This window comes from Microtus ochrogaster, linkage group LG3, assembly GCF_000317375.1.
Source record: "Microtus ochrogaster isolate Prairie Vole_2 linkage group LG3, MicOch1.0, whole genome shotgun sequence".
NCBI lineage: Eukaryota > Metazoa > Chordata > Mammalia > Rodentia > Cricetidae > Microtus > Microtus ochrogaster.
This window is the reverse complement of record NC_022029.1, coordinates 17,309,914-17,325,179: the sequence shown is the minus strand read 5'-3', so window position 1 is coordinate 17,325,179 and position 15,266 is coordinate 17,309,914. Positions and strand designations below refer to the sequence as shown.

Here is a 15,266-nt window from a genome sequence, read left to right as displayed (position 1 = left end):
AAAGAAAAGAAAGAAAAGAAAAGGCCTGAAATAAGATTATCTTCTCTGGAGGAAGAGACAGGAGGATCTCTGTGAGTTTGAGGCCCTCCAACGCTATATAGCAAAACCCTATCAAAAAACTCTACCTAATTAATAATTTGTCTAAGAAATCAAAGGTAGAGTTCAAAGGTGAGTTCGAGACCAGCCTGGTCTACAGAGCTAGTGCCAGGACAGGCTCCAAAACCACAGAGAAACCCTGTCTCGGAAAAAAAAAAAAAAAAAAGAAATCAAAGGTAACTTAAGAGTGAAAATGTTTTACCTTTTCTTGATTAAAAATGTAAAGCACTTAAAATATTTTTCGCCTTTACTTAATATCTAAGACAAGCAAACTCTTTGATATGGACATCAATAATGTAGATTTTTGTTGTTTCTTGAAGATGGACTGGCCTCAGATTTCATGATCTTCATTCCTCAGCGATGGGGATTAGAGAAACCAGTTCAGATGTATTTATTAGCAGTATCTTTTTCTTTTCCTTTCCTTTCCTCTCCTCTCCTCTCGTCTCCTCTCCCCTCCCCTCCCCCCTTTCCTTTCCTTTCCTTTCCTTTCCTTTCCTTTCCTTTCCTTTCCTTTCCTTTCCTTTCCTTTCCTTTCCTTTCCTTTCCTTTCTTTTCTTTTCCCTGTTTGGTTTTTGAGACAGTGTTTCTATGTATAATAGCCCTGGCTGTCCTGGAACTCCACTCTGTAGACCACCACAGGCCTTGAACTCACAGAGAAGATCTGTCTGCCTCTGCCTCAAGAAAGATGGAATTAAAGGTGTGTGCAACCTTTAATTAAGTTTTAAAATTGTTAGACATCTGAAGAAAGTAAAATAACAATGATGATCAGAATATAAAAACAAAAGTCAGTAACTAATTGTGCATCAACTATATATACTAAGTACCATGCTACCTACTGAGGAAACAGACATTTTTTAAATACCAGGAACTCTTAGAATTTAGAGGATTCTCAGTTTATTTCATGAAGAGAAGCCTACCTGCTGCTGTCCAGGCTGAGCTTGTGATGCTGCTTGCTGATTAGCTGTGTTGTTTGCCGCAGCTGCAGCTTGCTGCTGAAATAAATTTGCTGGATACACCCCCCACGGAACACCGTAATACTGAGGTGGAACCACTGCTGGACCTAAACCCCACATGCCACACCAAAAGAAAAAAAAAAGTCACTAGATTTTATATATGAGATCAGTTACTATTAAATTATAAAGGGATACAAGCCTAAGACTTAGGAGCTGACCATATCCTTGTAATTTTATTTCTGCTCACCCATACTTGCTACATCACATTATTTTTTTGATTCTATTAAGATATAGTATCATAGTGTGTGTGTGTGTTGAGTGTGTGTGTGTGTGTGTATTAAACTGAATAGAGTCTCAGTCTATAGCCAACTGGTCTCAAAACTCTTAATGCCCTGCCTCAGCTTCCAAAGTATTACAAGTACTTATTTCCGTATCCACCTTCGTACTGACTGTCAAAGACTAGAGCATTAATGACAGCAGTGGCCTTACTAAATTGACTTGAAACAAAACTCAAGGCTATCAATGAAATGACAGACACTTTATCATTCACAAGTACTGACTGTCAATGTATGGGTCTAGTGTAGACACAGACAATATGGTACTACATTAGATAACATAAAACTAATGCTTCTTAAAGATAATACATACATTAATTAAAAAATATTTTTTGCTGATTAAAAAATTAAAAAATTTTTACTTTGTAAAAAATTACTGAACAAACTTGGTGACAAACAACATTTGAACTGTAAGTCTTCAGTTTAAAGACGTTTTTCATTTTTCCTATTTGAAACAGAACTGGCCACCATCCTTACAAGCAATTGAGAATCATAAGAAGACAAATGAGACATCAGTGTTTATGTGGTCAGGAAAATGAAAGTAGTAGTTAGGACAAGAACTGGATGATTCAAGCAAAGAAAACAAGAGTAAAGAAAGCAAACTAGGCCAGGTAGCAGTGGCACACATCTTTAACTCCACACTTGGGAGGCAGAAGCAGGCAGATCTCTCTGAGTTTAAGGACAGCCTGGTCTACAGAGTGAGTTTTAGTACAGTTAAGACAACACAGAGAGATCCTGTCTTGAAAAACCAGAAGAAAAAAAAAGCAAACTAGGAAAACAAAATGAAATGCTTCTGTTCTACTTGATATCTCATAGATTATATAGAATAAAAGATGAGTCCACCAAAAGGAATGAGTAAATGTCCCGATTTCTGACAGATAATAACAGATGTCCTGATACCATGTCAAATCAAATTAGGATAACTAACTTGTTTACTTTAAAATCCAAAGTCACCTTGTTTAGAAAAAAATAAAGCCCAGCACAAATGAACCAATCACTAAAATTAAAAGCTCTTCTAAACTTAAAGGCAAAATATATTTCTAAAATAAAAGATAGCAATGTAAACACAACAATCATGAGACTAGAGAGATGGCTTAGTGGTTAAAAGCACTATTTTTTCAGAGGACCCAGGTTCAATTCCCAGCACCTACATGGCGGCTCATAACTGTCTGTAACTCCAGTTCTAGGTACCTTTACACCAATGCATATTAAAATAAATAAATAAATAAAATCACAAAGAAGTTAAAGAGTGTAAACCAGGCAGTATTGGTATACGCCTTTAATCCCAGCACTAGGGAGGCAGAGGCAGGCAGATCTCTGTGAGTTCAAGGCCAACCTGAACTACAGCTAGTTCCAGGACAAGCTCCAAAGCTACAGCCAAACCCTGTCTCAACAAACCAAAAAAAAAAAAAAAAAAATCAGTGAAAACAAACTCAAACTACCAAGAGCCTCTATATTCAATCTAGACAGAAACAAACAAGATTCTGAGCAAGAGTCCTAATTGAGATGTGCTCTACAAGTATAGTAGGATTTTCAAGATTTAGCATGAAAACAGTGCAAAATCTATCAATAGTTTTAAAATACTGATTAGATAGTAAAACTAAAGTACTTTCATCTGTTCCTTTACTTTTGTATTATGGCTATCCGAAAAATTGGTAAGCTGTATTTTCTGTCTTATAATAAATACATTTCTACTGAACACCCATGGCACTAAAAGGCCCAAGATAAATGACCTCTTGAAGTTGCTTTTTTCAGTCCTATAGGTAATGTACAAATATGTCTACTAACATTAACATATTAATATTCAGTTAAATGGTACCAGAAAATGCACACTCTTATGGAATCACATGGTACTGATTTCTTTCAGTCTAGTCTAAACCAGACAGCAAACAGGAATCTGAGATTAGCTTTTCTTTCATTTTTTAAAAGCAATGTCTTAAGTTTGAAAAGTCACAAAAAGATGAACTGTCCAACAGTCATAAACAGTAACTGGTGACAATCACTTCACTGAAGGTATCTCTGAAAGGCAGAAGTACATCACACTTTCAGAGTTACTCCACCAGCAGACTCATGCCAGTCAATCCAAGAATGACAACACCACAGTCTTGCTTTATATAAACAATACTTAAGGACTGAACATATTTCTGTATCTATAGTCAATTCAACCTAAATCAACTTTCCCCCAATGACTTTACACAAGAACAGCAAATTATTCTATGAGTAAAACCGCACCTGACCAAAAGCAGTTAATAGCCAGGCGGTGGTGGCGCACGCCTTTAATCCCAGCACTGGGGAGGCAGAGGCAGGCGGATCTCTGTGAATTCGAGACCAGCCTGGTCTATAAGAGCTAGTTCCAGGACAGGCTCCAAAACCACAGAGAAACCCTGTCTCGAAAAAACAAAAACAAAACAAAACAAAACAAAACAAACAAAAAACCAAAAGCAGTTAATACAGCTTTGGCTTACAGGGATAACTTCCATACTTTTTGCACCTCAGCTTGCTTGTAATGCTTAAGAAACTTCTAGATGTGCATTCTTTTCAAGAGTTTCGCCTACCGCCAGATTATGTTCTGAAAAATAATGTCACTTTGTTTTGTGAGTACTGGGATCAGTTTTCAAACGAAGATGTATGGTCCACATTGTAGGACTTCTAAGTTACAAACCAGAAGTAAAAACCAACTAACTAGACACAGGGATGCAAAAGAGTTATTGCTGCGTTGTTGCTGCTCTGTAATTGTATAGTTGAAAAATAAACTAATTCCCTGCAAATTTCATTTAACTACTAACAATATATTAGTTTCTCAGAGGAACGCCAAATTGCTCATAGACAAAAATAAAACTTACATCAAGGTTAAAACTAAATTCATAACAAGTAACAATGATGAACAACAAGTTACCTGCTAATGTTGCTGCTGCAGCCAATCCTGCTGCAGTATACGGGTCGGTCCCTGGAGGAGCAGCACTAATAATATATGGATTTGGCACAAATGCAGCTGGAGCAAGGCCTGCTGAGAATACACCAGCTATATTTAAAAGGGTGAGAAATAATAAATAAAAATGTAAAGTATTTCTTCACTAGGTAAAAACATTTCTATTCTAAATCTGTAGTGGGACCATGTATGATTAAGGGTTCAATTTTTTTTACTGAATAACCCCATTTACACAACAGATAACACCAGCTGTTTTATAGGGCTTTTACAGATATTAAATATATGAAATGAAGGTATAGTGTTAGTGAATAAATATATAGTAGTCAGGCATTGGAAGTGTATGCCTTTAATCCCAGCATTCAGGTGGAAGAGACAGGCAGATCTCAAGTTCAATGCCAGCTTGTTCTACATAGTGAATTCCAGAACAGCCAGGGCTTCACAAAGGAACCCTGCCTCAAAAAACAAAACACCAAGTAAGTGTTTGGATCTAGATCTATTATTATTCAGTAGTTGTTTCTCATTCAAGCTTTTAGCATAGTTGAGCTAAGAATTTAGTAAAAAAGAATTGACAGAAAAATAAATTACCAATGAAAATATAGCCTGATGTGTTTTACTAGCACAGAGAAAAGTAATATCTAACAAACTTTGTAAGTGGTTGGTAAGGTAAAAAACTTAGAGTAAAATTAAGTAGTGCTGGAACTATATCTACAAGATTCATCAAGATACCCCCATAGCAGGTGGTCCCGGGGTGCATAGGAAAGCAGGCAGCACAAGCCATAGGGAGCATTGTTCCTCTATAGTCTCTGCTTCAGTTAACACCTCCAATTTCCTGCCTTGAGTTATGGACTAAAAGATGCAAAATGAAATAAACACTTTCCTTTCCAAGTTAAAAAAAAAAAAAAAAAGAGGATTCATCAAGAGCTACCAGGTTCATCCTAAGTAGTCCTTAAGGTAATAGGGAAACAAAAAGGAATTTAAAAGAGACTTTAAGTCTATTTCTGACTTTTAGGTTTATTTCTGAATATAATAGAAGTCCATACAGATTAAGTAAAAAAAAGAAAAGGATTTAAAAAAAAACTATGTATTTGAAGCATTCTTGTTAATAGAGAAGGAACTTCTAGGCACTGACAACTACCACACACAAAACAAGATATGCACCATATCAATGTAAAAAACTGGAACCAAGATTAGTATGTGGAACTGAGTAAAGCATGGCAGTGGTGGCCCGTGTCTTTAATCCTAGCACTCCAGAGGTGGAGGCAGAGACAGGCGGATCTTTGTGAATTTGAAACCAGCCTGGTCTACAAATCGAGTTCCAGAGCACCCAGAACTGTTACACAGAAAAACCCTGTCTCACAAAACAAATACATATAATCAAGTTTGATAGCTTATAATTCCTCAGAAATATTTTCAAATTATTCAGGTTTCCTAAATTTTCATCAAGCTGCCAAGATGGTTTCAGATCAACTAAATTCAACAAGTACCAACTACTGAATAAACTGACACAGAAAAATCAAATTTTCTTAAATTCATTTCATTAAAGCAAGTATTATGGTAACAAAACTTTACAACTTCAAACCACAAGAGACTGATATCACTTATGAATTGAGGATTAAGAGCTGTATAGATTAGCTCAGCAGTTAAATGTTTGCTGCTCTTACAGAGGATACAATTCTTTTCCAGTATCATAGCTATACTACACAAACTCCAGGGAATCTGCTACTCTTTTATGCGTTCAAAGGGCACTTACATGAACATGCTCACACTAACTGAACCCACATACACATGAATAAAAATAAATATTAATTTTTAAAATAAAAAAAATTGAGGGAAATCAAACCCAGGGTTTCACGTATGCGAGGCAAGCACTTTACCAATCCACATGACCTCTGGATTTGAGCAAAAGAATGACAGTTTGCATTCATTAATAAGGGTAATTTATGTCATGTTAATTTTTCCTAAGTATGTTTTTAAAATCCAATCTGATCTTCTGAAAGTAGATTAGATGATTCTGAAGTTCATACCAAAAAAAAACCAAAACAAAACAAAAAAAAACCCTCCAAAAAGTTAACAAAATCCAAAGATTTTGTGAAATTTTAAAAGATATCATAAAGTGCCAATACAACACCTGTTATTGTTTCACAAGCAGGTAAGAACCACTACGTTTTCAACAGTAAGAGAAGGACTGAATTAATAAACATATGAATAAAGAAGGTCCAAGAAGAAATGAGGCCAGAATACATACTGCAATTAGGAAGAAATTATAAATGCATCTATCCTTATAAAGAACCAAAGTAAAATTCCTACAAAGTCTTAGCAGCACTAATACAACAATACACATCTGAAGGAAGAGTTGGTCCTTACAGAGCACTTGTGGGCTGGGAATACAGCTCAGTGAGAGATACCCAGGGACCACAGAAGGTCATAATTTCAATCCCCAGCACCAAGCAAACAAACAAACAACAACAACAACAAAAAAACCAACAAAAATCACCACAAAAAATACATGAAACTTTTCCAACTACATAATAAATCAAAATCAGACAGACAAATCTAGAGTGACGGGATTATACAAAATAATTTATGTACTATATCAATGTTATATTGCCTATTTTAATGTACAATAATAATTACTTTTCTCTGTTTTCTTGAGATAGGGTTTCTCTGGGTAGTCTGCCTATCCTGGAACTCACTCTGTAGACCAGGCTGGCCTCGAACTCACAGAGATCCACCTGCCTCTGCCTCCTGAGTGCCTGAGATTAAAGGCATGCCACACTACCACCCAGCTAATGTACTATAACTATTTAAGAAGGAAGATTAGAAGAAGCTAAATAGAAGGGTATTAAGGGAATTCTCCATACTGGCTGAATTTCACAAAATTATAATTACCCTTTTAAAAGCCCACAACTATATTGCACTTAACCATTTTATCTCACTCTATATTCTAATTAGAAGGAGTCAGAATCAGAGCTGACAGAAGAAAAACAAAACAGCTATTAGCAGGATTTATCAATGTTGAGAAACAGTAAAGATGTGTACTTGATAGGTAATAAAACAAAGATAAAACTAACCCTATTATAGACAACAAAACATGTACAAGGCTTGAATTTTATCAGTAATAAATATATAATTGAGTTAGTTCACATTAGTTAAAACGAGATATCAAAAATGGCAAATTTTAAAGAAAATCTCTTAGGATTATTGTTTTTGAATAATTCTAAAAATAAACATTCTGTCAGGATAGTAGAGATAAATAATAACATTTTGTTTCTGGGCATTTGGTTCTTAACTATTCACTGAAAAAAATCTTAGGAACTAAGAACATTAACTGAGTATAGATTTTCAAATTTTAAAATGTATGTTGTGTGTATTTATGTATGTGTGTGTGTTTTCTTGCCACAGAACACATGTTGAGGTCAGAGGACAACCTGTAGGGCCTGGTGCTGCTCTCCTTCTACCAGAGATCCTGGGGATTAAGATTAAATTTGGGTCAGGCTTTGTGACAAACACCTTCACCCAACAATTTTGCAGGCCTAAATTACAGATATTTAACCAAATACAAAAAAAGGAAAATCAAAAACAATTTCCTCCCTTAATCTGTAGTATGCAATCTTTTACTACTAACCTCAAAGATGTTTTTAAAATAAACAAAATGTCACCAAATCAAGAAATGAAAATAGACACATTTCATATACTTTAACAGAAGATTTTTCCGACAATAATGAAAAAGGAAAATTCACAGACTTACCTATATGTGGCTGCTGAGCTGCTGCTAATGCATATTGCTGCTGTTGAGCTGCAGTTAACTGCTGAACTGTTAGTGCATTAGTCCTCTGAAAGAGCTATCAGGAAAAATATTTAATACAAAGATTAATATCAAAACACTGCAATTCTTATTAAAAAGTTGTGAATATTTTAAACATTTATTTGAAGAACTTTCTTAACCATAATGATATTTTAATAAACATTGTCAAAACCCCTATCATTCATGCTAATGATTTACAGTGCTTTGGTTACACAACTAAAAAGAGATTGCTAGAAAAAGCATGCTTACCTGCTGCTGAGAATTGTAGTCAAAAAGGCCTACAGTAGCTCCCGAAGAGTCCATGGGTACCTGATTACCAGGATAGTCAAACTGTAAGGAATCCAGACCAACTTGGTCCATGGCATCCAGATTCTGAGTTTCAGGATTTGAAAATTCTTCAACAAGTGGTTTGTTAGCTGTAGGATTAGGAAGAGGACCCAATCCTTCTGGGGGATTAGTACTGGGGCCAAGGCGCTCAACTACTTCAGTTGGAGAGGCTTGACGACTTCCAGGAGTACGACTAAATAAAGAAAACATAAAAGCACTATGGGTAAAAGTAGCAAGTCAAAGGGTAAACTGGTAAAGTATGAAAAAAAAAAAAAATGCTCCTCAACATATAAAGAAAGGTTTTCTGAGCCACCAACTATTACATTTCTCACATTTTTTCTATTTAATAACTGATTAAGAGTTGACATAGTTTCAGTATTTTTATTATTACATCAATTTGAATACCATATCATATAATTCAACCATACAGGTTAAGACCAATACACAGGTAAGAAAAGTTGTCCATTATTAGATCTTAGGACTATACCATCTAAAACTTTTGTCTAAAATCATAGACAAAAATTATGTAAGAAAACAAGCTACTAGACAAATATGGAAAGGTTAAAAATAAAAATCCACTCAACAACAAAACAAAAACCAACCAGACATCATGGTTATGGTTTTAATTACTGAAAGAAGTCTTAACTAAAACAAAAGGCTGACTTGTGACTCTGGGGTTTTCTAAGCAATTTCTTTTTTATCATTTGGGCCTGTTTCCTTAATCAGAATGAATGTATGACTGGGTAGCTCGTTATAACTAAAAGAATGAAAGAGAGAAAGAATGAGCAAAAGAGCAAACAGCAGACAATCAACCAGCCTGCCTTCTCGAAAGCCCCATATAATAGTTACCTAAAAATCATCAAGTTATTTCTGTTGAAACAATCAAAAAGATATGTAAATGTAGAAAATTTTCAAAAATTAAAGTACATAAACACACACAAAAATTCTATATAAACAAAATAAAATGTAACATTTCTCTACCATACTATGGCTTCTCCCCTGGTATCCCCAAGAAATCCATTAATATTGAATTAAAATTTCAGCACTGGTTTCCCTTTGCATCAACATCCTTCATGTTTCTAACATTCTTTTTACATTATGTTTAATCCTCAATTACAGTTTTTCTCTTCTACATATACACTTCCTCCAAGTGTGCTGCTCTGAGGAACTAACTATGCATTCATTCAAAGTATAAGCAAAGCATAAGTATGTAAGCTTAGTGGCAATAAGGCACTTTACTTAATGCCAGCTATTCCATCAAACCTAACAAACCCTAATTTGAGGTATTCTACATCAGCCTAAATTTTCTAGCATATACAGAGTAGTTTACAAAGTAACTATTAATTATAAGATCAGCTCACTAGGCATTTAAACATTCATGCTATTTTCTAGTCAATCACTGTCTTTGCAATACTACAAATGTTTTTCGCTTTTAGCAATGCATGGGAACAACGGACCAAGTTTTTTTTTTAAACCCGCCTACTCGAAACATAAGGGAAAACAAAACAGGATTTCTTTCAAATCAGCCGTTAGAAAAGGTGGAGTAGCCCTAAACTTCATTATTTCAGTTTTATTTCAGTAACATATAATATGCATTAAATATTTATATATGCATTACTCAAATTTAAGTAATAAAGTTGAAAAAGAGACCAATTAGTAACAGTTATTCTTCTGAAGCCTTTTTACATATCAAGTAGAAACTGATACTTTTTAATTAGTAAATCAAACATATATAAAAAAATGAACAAAAATACTAAGATAGTAGTTCATATTTTTGGTGGCCTTTTTCTTTTTCCTCGAGACAGGGTTTCTTTGTGTAGCCCTGGCTAATCTTGAACTCATAGAGATCGCCTGCTTATATTTCCAGAGTGCTGGGATCAAAGGAGTGCGCTACCACTACCTGGCTCATATTAATGTTTATAGGGAGAAATAACCTTTCACATAAAATGACTCAATACAGCAAAAGCAGATAAAAAAAATATGCTTTCAGTGGTGCTATTATCTTGCTATAGTTAATGGTGTATTAACACTTCGATTATAAATATATAATCAACTGAGTTTTAAATGCCTGACCTTCACTAAAACATAATAGCAGCAAAGTAAAATCAGGAAAAGGTTCTAAATAAAGAACATTAAATTTCTTTCTTGTCAAAAGAGGTTTACTGGTTTTGGATGCTTTTTTGCATGTGGAACAGAAGAAAATGGAACTTTAACAGTTACTGAGGCAGGAAATGCAGGACTATAAAATGTGCCAAGTTACTGAACTCCCATGGTCCATGAGGTAAAGCTCAACTACTACCAGAGGCTGCAGACGTCAGCCTGAAGCATCAAGTTTCTAGCATACAGTAAGTGTACAGTGCTTATTCTAAAAAACAGATAAGCGAAACTATGTTATTTAACTGCTAGGGGAAAAATAAAAACCTTCAAGAATTCCAAGTTTAAAAGCCAATAATTTCCTATTTGAAGGAACAACTATGCATTAGGACAATTCACATACTCTATGAAAAATCATGGGTTCCTAAGCTAATTTTGCCTCACATATCTAAGACAGGAAAAAAAAAAAAACCACAAACGGCCTGGGATGGCGAAGCATTTAACAGAACAATACAAGAGAAAAACCCCACTGGAAGATACTCAAGCACAACTTGAAAGGAGGGGAAAAATCATATTAAGCCTCTAATTCATTAATTAGCAAAGAACAAATCTCTAATTTAATTCATAGTTGACAAAAAGTAATCATAGCCTCTAACATTATTCTTCCAACACAACACTCTGTTTTAGATATGGTTTTGAAAATTTTTAATGATTTTTCATCATTAATTCTATAAAAAAATTTCATCCAGATTAACACAAAATACTAAGGAAATAAAGCAACCCTAAATTGGAAAACCATCAAAATAAATTACAACAACTAACTGCAAAACTCCTAAAAGAGATACGTTTTTCTTCTTGAAAAAGTTAAAAATCTTACTTAAAATCTTTGCAATCGGCATCCATTCCATTTGGCAAACCTCTGCCATTTATTTTAGAGTCCTCATCATCTTGTTTAAGATCTCTGTTTTGGTCCTCCTCAAATGGAGAAGCCTTTCCTTTTTGATCTCCTTTCTCAGGTCCATCTGTTTCAGCATCTCTAGTACCCTGAGGAAAAAGAATCTGTTTGATTCTCAATACTTAATAAACACAAAAAATGGCACCAAAAGGTGACCTAAAACTACCCTATAGGGTATGTAACAATAAAATCAGTAATTTTTTTTTAGGTGAACTAATTTAGCAAAGGCCAAAAAAAAAAAAAAAATAGCAAAATCTAGGCATTTATAACAGAAGGGCTAAGTCAACCTTAACTATAGCGATACAGGAAAAGCAGTAACACCACAAATTAAATTAGAATACTTAATTCATACATAATTTGATTTAGTTTCAGATTAAATACTATCAGGATTAAGAATTTTCATTTTGTAAAGTTTTAAAATATGATTTGGTTTGTTAACACAGTTAAAATATACTTAAAATTATTCTACAATTTCATGTATTTTGTGAACTAAGTGAAGAAAACAAATGGCAAATACCTTTAAAGTTTCTTTCAGTTCTATGAACAGAAAAATACACTAATTAAGCTGGACACAGTGGTCCATATTTGTAATGCCAGGACATGAGAGGCGGAAGCATGACAACTGCCATGAGTTCAAGGCCAGCCTGGTCTACACAGTGAGTTCTAGGCTAGCCAAAGTTATATAGTAAGATCTTATACCAAAAGGAAAAAATTAAAGAGCAAAAAACCATAAAGCAAACAAAATCACTGAAAATACTAAATTTTACCAAATACTATTTGCAATGAATACCTGCAAGTAAAATTAAATGGATAAAACCAAAAACGGAAAAAAAAATACTAAACTTTTGCTCAAAATACTTACAAAAGTTCCCTTCCTAAATCGAGAATCCAATTTATCAGCAGGAGAGGAACTTAAGACATATTCTACCATGCTCACACCAAGGCCTCCACTTTCTGAGCGCGGAGAAAGAATTGCATTTACTTCACTGTTTCCATGAAAACTCTGTCCAGATCTTCTCTGTACCATAATAGGCTGGGACATTGAATGATCTGTTTGAAAAAAAAACACAATAGACTTTTACTTTTAAGCCAAGTAAAATATAATCATACAAATTAAGATACCAACCTAAAAATAAATAAATCAGTATTTCCTTTTAGTGTAATATTTGTTATGCACAAACAGCTTTTCATTCTGCATAGCTGGGACATCTTTTTTCAAATGATACATTATATTATTTGTGTGTATATGTGCGTATATGCATGCACATGCGTAGTCAGAGGACAACTATTTACAGTTTCCTCCTTCCACTTTGATATGGGTACAAGGGATCAAACTCAGGTTGTCAAGCTTGTAGAAAGTGCCTTTACCAGCTGAACCGCCTCACTGGCCTTAGAGCATGTTTCTAAAAAAAAAAAACAGATAAGACGTCAGAAGAAGACAATTTGTGGGGTTGTTTCTCCCACAGTTACGAGTTTTATTTAGTAATAAAAGCTTATGCAAAGAAGAGTCAAACAAAAAAAAAAATCAATGAGGCAGAAAAATGACTGAAGGCTGAGGTTGTTTTTAAGTATAAAACCTAGAAGAGAAAACAAGAGATCACAGTTCTCAAGCACAATTATACAGACCCACAACACAGTCATTAACAACTAGTACCAATTGGGCTTAGAAAAATCAAATCCCAGAATTTTATGTTCGTGGTGAAAAACCAAAGTATCAGATAAAGACTTTTTAAATACTTTCTAGTTTCTTTCATTTTAGAAAATTATGCCTCCAACATAAACACCTCTGTTGAAAAAAAAGGCTATTTTTTAACACCTGAGAGCTAGCATAACTTAAATATAATCAATAAGTTGGAGACAGCATTCAAATAACCCCTTTTTCCCATTTGTACTCATTAAGAGATTTCCCCTTATATCCCTTCCTTTAATCAATCACCCTCATAGTTTAAATACAAGCATACTATGAATTATGATAGGCATTATCATATAATGGAGAGTCCAAGAACAAACAAGACAACCTGATTTAGTAATTATTATTACTATTACTGTGATAAAAAATCATGATCAAAGGTAACTTGGAGAGGAAATAGCTTATCTCACAGTTCCATGTAACAGTACATCATCAAAAGCAACTGTTCTCCTAAGTAAAGGATGTGCTTCTCATAGGGAACGTGAATCCCAACACAAACTTTGTATTTTAAATTGATAATTTATTCTAATATAGCTCAATTAGACTACAAGAAAAACATTCTTGTTTGTTTTTCAATACAGGGTTTCGCTGTAGTTTTAGAGCCTGTCCTGGAACTCTTGGAGGCCAGGCTGGCTTCAAACTCACAGCAATCCACCTGCCTCTGCCTCCTGAGTGCTGGGATTAAAGGCGTGTGCCACCACTGCCAGGCCTAGAAAAACATTCTTAAGGGTGTGAATCTTCTCTTTCTAGTCTCCAGGTGGCATAATTTGGTTGAAAAACAAAGAAAATTTCTATAATTGTAAGAAAATATAAGCCAAAATTAGCTGCTCACAAAATTTTCAATCTATGAATTTTCTACAACTCCCTTACCTTCAGGGTTTTAACTTTGTAGCATTTACTTTATATAGGGTAACAAAAAGATTTTTTTTAAAGTTTTAAATCTCTTTATATTAATTAATAATTATATTATTGATCTGGATGATAAAAACATTTATTTAACAAATTTTTAATTAAAAAAAGATCTATCCAGGCAGTGGTGGTACACACCAATCCCAGCACTTGGAAGGCAGAAGCAGGCAGATCTGTGAGTTCAAGGTCAGCCAGGTGTACAAAATGAGTCCAAGGACAGCCAGCTGATACACAGAGAAATGGTCTCTTGTATCCAAAAAATAAAAAAAATCTGTTGGCCTGGCACAATGGCTCAGTGGTTAAGAGCACTTGCTCTTGCTATGTCCCCAGGTTCAGTTAATGAATCCATAGGCAGCTCACAACCACTCAAATTTCTAGTTCCAGGAGCCAGATGCCTTCTGCTATCCTGGTACACACATACACCTGTAGGCAAAAACACTCAAATACACAATAAAACAAATAAATCTTTTAGGGGGAAAAAAAACCCCTGTTAATTTATTCACAAAAAATGTTAAGGTCGGAAAAGCAGAATCTATCTGCCTGTGTCGCCCAAGCTCTGGGATTAAAGGTATATGCCACCACTGCCTGATCTCTAGTGGTTTAGCTCTGCACTCTAATCTTCAGGCAAGTTTTATTTGTTAAAACACAAACAAAATATCACTACATTTCTTACTTTGTTTATTTTGTTTAGCTACTTTACACTCAGCAATAAAAAGAGAAAGCATCTATAAAACTTATTTACCTATCTAATCCTTAAATTTGATTCATGGGGTCTCTGTGAGTTCGAGACCAGCCTGGTCTATGAATTGAGTTTCAGGATGGCCAGAACTGTTACACAAAGAAACCCTATCTCAAAAAACTAATAATTAAGCCCAAATTTTACAAATAAGACCAGGGGGTGGTGGCACACATCTTTAATCCCAGCACTTGGGAGGCAGAAGCAAACAGATGCCTGATTTACAGAGCTGTTACACAGGGGAAACCCTCTCTTGAAAAAACCAAAACTGAAACAAGGCCAGCCTGGTCTTCGAGAGCCATGGCTATACTGAGAAAACACAAAATAAGAAAAAGAAAAATCAGCCGGGCAGTGGTGGCGCACACCTTTAATCCCAGCACTTGGGAGGCAGAGGCAGGCAGATCTCTGTGAGTTCGAGACCAGCCTGGTCTACAAGA

The 15,266-nt window shown here is 34.8% G+C and overlaps 1 protein-coding gene across 10 annotated transcripts in view; it reads right to left on the bottom strand.

Moving 5' to 3' along the window:
- Positions 1 to 15,266, bottom strand: part of Pum2 (pumilio RNA binding family member 2) — an 80,471-nt gene that overhangs the window by 37,025 nt on the left and 28,180 nt on the right. For all 10 annotated transcript variants that reach the window (XM_026785888.1, XM_026785889.1, XM_013351271.2 and 7 more), the window contains 6 exons: positions 12,357 to 12,544; positions 11,417 to 11,583; positions 8,368 to 8,638; positions 8,062 to 8,155; positions 4,281 to 4,406; positions 1,014 to 1,156 (listed from right to left, as the gene is read on the bottom strand). In XM_026785888.1, the coding sequence (XP_026641689.1) occupies positions 1,014 to 1,156; positions 4,281 to 4,406; positions 8,062 to 8,155; positions 8,368 to 8,638; positions 11,417 to 11,583; positions 12,357 to 12,544 (989 nt within the window). The remainder of the gene's footprint in view (positions 1 to 1,013; positions 1,157 to 4,280; positions 4,407 to 8,061; positions 8,156 to 8,367; positions 8,639 to 11,416; positions 11,584 to 12,356; positions 12,545 to 15,266) is intronic.